The 5090-nt window shown below is 43.9% G+C and overlaps 1 protein-coding gene across 1 annotated transcript; it reads left to right on the top strand.

Annotated features, from left to right (window-relative positions):
* Window positions 1-244: 244 nt before the first annotated feature.
* LOC135521081 (iroquois-class homeodomain protein irx-1-like) lies at window positions 245-4682 on the top strand. Its single transcript, XM_064947023.1, is given in 5 exon segments — window positions 245-535; window positions 538-707; window positions 2105-3098; window positions 3508-3583; window positions 4316-4682. Coding segments are annotated over 5 exon segments (1371 nt in total). The 5' UTR covers window positions 245-462; the 3' UTR covers window positions 4374-4682.
* Window positions 4683-5090: the final 408 nt, after the last annotated feature.

The raw sequence follows: 5090 nt of genomic DNA, 5'->3' as shown, positions 1-5090 counted from the left end.
GTTCCCTGCTCCTTGTGCTTTATCCCACTATGTTGGACAGCTGTAAAATCGTGTAGACAGGTTGTCATACAACAATCAAAGCTTCAGTGAATGGACTGTAATGCTAAACATGTAACATACAATACTCCCAACACTGGGACAGCGGCCCAGCCAATGCTCGAGCCACATGCTCCGGCGAGGAGGAGCTTGCAGCTCAAGTGGGATGCCAATCAAAGCATAAACTTCAAATTGTATCTGAGAGATCAGGCTGAGACCTGGGGGCAGGCACATCAGTTGGAGCTCAATTGTTGATGTGATCACATCCAACAGTCTTGCAGCGAAAGAGAGCAGCTGAGATTTAAAGAATAGCAGAAGAACCATTGTGACCTATTGCTGCTGTGCTTCCTGGCCACTTTCTCTTTGACTTCTTTACGCTTCGGTCTCGTGTTCCGACGTGTTTTGGCATACGACTCGGCGGAGAGGATGTCTTTCCCCCAGTTGGGCTACCCTCAGTACTTAAGTGCCTCCCAAGCGGTGTACGGCGGGGATCGCCCGGGGTCCTGACTCCGTCGTCCCGGGGAGGGAGCTCTGAGTTAGCGGGAAACCAGTCAGCTGCTGCGGCTGCAGTCACCTCGGTGTTGGGCATGTACGCAAACCCCTACACTGCACACAACTACAGCGCATTCCTGCCTTACAGCAGCGCAGACCTGGCTCTGTTCTCTCAAATGGTAAGGGCTGTTTCTAGACTTCTGTTGTTGTATTATAGTGGCCTGTATGGTTGCTTTACGTCAAGTGTGTCACTTATTTTGCCTGGAAAAAGCAGGTGAAAAGACGGCTGAGAACTATTCAATCTGCGGTTTCTTTGCAAGTTGCAAATACTCGCGCTCTCCGAAAGTTTGTTGATAAGAAATGACAATGCATCTATAACTTTTATCTACACGTCTTAAATATTGGAGTAATATTCATTATTCGTAAACCTACTTTGGAAGTGTATTAGTCGTTTGAAGTGGGAGTTTGTTCCAGCTGCATTCAAAGAAATGTTGTTCGATCTAGATGAGCCAAAAACCGGTGTGCCGTTCGGTTTGAGGAGAAGTTATTTAGTATAAAAGAGCGTTTAGTCTAGATAATGGTGCTTGTGACACGAATTATATAGTTTAGTTGATTTTAATTATTATAGCATTGGTCCTCGGCTTCTGAAATTTCACTAAAGACATCTATTCGTTTTGGTGAATCGAAACAACAAAGGCCTTTGCATGAATTTGTCACGCACACAAATCATTTAACTGTTAGGATAAAATAGTAGCTATATAAACAAAACCATTACGTCAAAACATAGTCCAGGCCTCGACAATGACCTAGACATTATATTAGAATTTTGTCTCGCAACATAGTTCTACTTTGTTGTATTCATTTTGATGAAAATTATTTGAGGATAAGAAGTACGTATTTATGAAATATATTTTTGTAAGGTTTATAGCCTGACATGTAAAAATAAGCATTTGCAGATACTTTACAAAAGAATGCAGTTCATCGCTGTAGCACCCGGTTACACGAATGCAGCGTGTCCAGGCCTTTCTTTAGCAGACATCACCGTTTCTCCTTCTGCATCAAATAAATCATTTACAATCATGATGACATTGACATGTTATACTGTCCTACAAAATACACTTCATTTAAGAATTGCAATACTTACTTCCATCTGTATTTGATACAGAAATAGTATTTCTTAAATAACAACAGGAGCAGACTAGGCCGCAGTGGCAACTGACACCATTTCGGTCAAATGCATTAAAAGTAGTTCTACTCACCTCAGTAATTAAAACGCGAAAACGTATCATGACAATATGTGTGTGTATAGCTATACTCGTAAATATATAGGCTTAAATATAATACATCAGTTATGAGTATTAGAGTTTTCGGAACTTTTGGACGTTATTGAAGGACATTATCCCAAACTCTAATTCACATAAACGAGTGGCATAAACGAGGTACAGGGATATCCAAGCGAGTAGGCCCATTTTTAAATGCTATTCATGTCGAAATGTATGCGTGGTATTAGGCATTTATAGAAACTCACGTGTTTCTAAGCAACATATTAATCCTGTGGCGTTGTTCATCCTTCCAGGGCTCCCAGTACGAGCTGAAGGACAGTCCTGGCGTGCACCCCGGCAGCTTCGCGGCCCACACCTCGCCAGCTTTCTACCCTTACGGTCAGTTCCAGTACGGGGACCCGGCCAGGCCCAAGAACGCGACCCGGGAGAGTACCAGCACCCTGAAGGCCTGGCTCAATGAGCACAGGAAGAACCCCTACCCCACCAAGGGAGAGAAGATCATGTTGGCCATCATTACTAAGATGACCCTGACACAGGTGTCCACCTGGTTCGCTAACGCCAGGAGGAGGCTGAAGAAGGAGAACAAGGTGACGTGGGGAGCCAGGAGTAAGGAGGATGAGGATGGAAACATCTTCGGCTCTGACAACGAGGGAGACGCGGAGAAGAACGACGACGAGGAGGAGATTGATCTAGAGAGCATCGATATAGACAAGATAGACGACAACGATGGAGATCAGAGCAATGAGGAGGACGATGATAAACCGGAGGGCAGAGAGCGAAACCGAGAACTGGACAGTCTGGAGAAACGGCGGGCCTTCGCCCTGCAGCACGAGGTCTTTGACAAATCTAAGAACTCAATTTCCTCCGTGAAGGAACTTTCTGATAGCAACAGCAACACCAGAGGTGTGTCCCCGGACAGACAGGGACGTTTTCAGCTCCCAGTGAACAATAAGCCTAAAATCTGGTCGTTAGCTGAGACGGCTACCAGTCCTGATAGTTCTGTCAAGTCCACCTCTCCCTCCGGCCCTACCGGTCACACCCCGCCTCAGATGCAACACCCAGCCTTCCTGCCCTCTCACGGACTATACACCTGTCAGATAGGCAAGTTCCATAACTGGACCAACGGAGCTTTCCTGGGGCAGAACTCTCTGCTCAATGTCCGGTCGTTTCTCGGAGTTAATCAGCACCATCATCATAACCTCCACTTACAGACCCAGCTGCAGCAGCAGCAGGCCTCGGTGTTGGTGTCGCCTGGAGCCTCGCCACAACTCAGCCCCAAGCACATAGGTAGGTCTGTACCAGTTATGATCGTATGCCCAAAGCTTTATTTACTGTTATATTTCGGAAGCAAAAATCATAGACAATACTGTTAATGTAAAATGCATAGCCTATCAATTGTATTTTGTCCAAAAGTGCTTTTAAAACGACTAAAATCTCTACTCTCTCACACACACACACACACACACACACACACACACACACACACACACACACACACACACACACACACACACACACACACACACACACACACACACACACACACACACACACACACATTATTTGTTATAATAATGATCATAATAATAATAATAATAACAATGACACAGAATAATTATGTTATTACTTGGGTATTTAATGAAAATAAAATATATTTTTTGGTAATTTTGTAATGAGTTGAATCCTTTTATTTCAGACCGTGAAAACGTTGTAAGAAGTGCCTCTCCTCCAACGCAATCTCTGAAGTCCTCATTCAGACCCCTTCATGATGGGTAAGACGCTGTTTGAATGATTGGCTAAATGCAGTTGGGCTGAATTATAACAGTAAGACTGATATTCTAATATTGTAATATCAAATGGTTTCCTCCAAAATGGTGCCATTCTGCGGTCTGTTGTGGTTAGGTTCTTAGAAGGTATAGGGACTGGTTTCTTGGTGGACAGATGTGAGAGATTGGTCTGGCTTCTAAAAAAGAATTGTTCTTCCCCGGGTGACACGGGGTTTCGGTTCCAGCCCCCCCCCCCCCTCTCCTAATTCCCCCCCTCTGGAGGCTGACTACTTATCAAGTCCCCCGTAAAACGGGACCTGTCTGGGGCTCGGCTTCCCTAAAGACCCCGGGGAGCAGCCCGGCCCTGGGGAGCGTTCTAGCAGAAGACTTCTCCCCGTCTGGAGTGCTAACATTTACACAGACCCTCTTTCTTCCCACTGTTAGCACGAGGCCGCTGCTGGCAGTACCATCCTCAAATGACGGCCTGTTTGTGTGGTTTGGCATGTATTATACACACGTGGAATCAATCATTCGTGTCATAAATGATATGCTTTTAAATACAAGTTCCTGATATAGGTAAAACGCGTCGACAGGAACACTTGAAGAGATATAGCATCCTAGATGACATGTTCTGTATGTTGACCCAGTGGCTAGGCTACTTGAAAATAATATTCTATTGTATAGAAAAACGGTTCTGTCTTTTCATTGTTCTCTTCGTCCTCCTCTGTGCTCTTTCAGCCCCAGGACTCAGCAAGAAGCCCCGCAGCTGGTTCTAACGGCCCTCTCCTCGGCTTGATCAAGACATTCTGCCCTGGGAAAAAATACTTTACGCACTCAGAAAAGGACAATGAGAAATAACTTAATTCACCGTAGCATTCAGAGCAAATGGCTAATTTGATATAAACTCCTGTGGCAGGATCTCGTCTATTGTTGTAAATAATGGCGCCTGTTATTCCCTGTTCTTTACCCTGGGACGTTTGGTAGGCTTTTCCTTCTGTCTTTCTTCTGGTCTGTACATACAGTGATTTACATGTGTAAATAGCGCGTTGACGACATTTGTCCAGATCGTATATTTTGTCTAATAAACTAAATGAAATTATCGAGACATCAGAATATAGATCTTTTGTTTTTTGTATTTCCTGCATCAAACAGCTCTGACACGGTGACATATTTAGAGAACAGGGGACGCTCTCTGTTGCACAATATTATTAAACAATACCAGAATTTAATTTGGTTCAACCTGGTAGATTATTATCAGTATAATTATTATTACTATTATTGTTATTATTATTATTATTATTATTATTGTTATTATTGTTCTTCTTCTTATTATTATTATTTCTACACACATCCGTCAGGGTAAATGGCTTATCATAACTAACGCTAAGACGTTCCATTCCAATGTAATCATTAGCAGCTGAGAGGAACCCGCCTTGCACCGCGTCCCCTGTTAGAGAGAGGGCAGAGCGGGGAAAGCAGCGGATAATACCGACCCTCTCATCTAATGTTATTC

Source organism: Oncorhynchus masou, chromosome 29, assembly GCF_036934945.1.
Source record: "Oncorhynchus masou masou isolate Uvic2021 chromosome 29, UVic_Omas_1.1, whole genome shotgun sequence".
NCBI lineage: Eukaryota > Metazoa > Chordata > Actinopteri > Salmoniformes > Salmonidae > Oncorhynchus > Oncorhynchus masou.
Note: the sequence above shows the minus strand (reverse complement) of the source record. Positions and strands in the feature narration are given on the sequence as shown.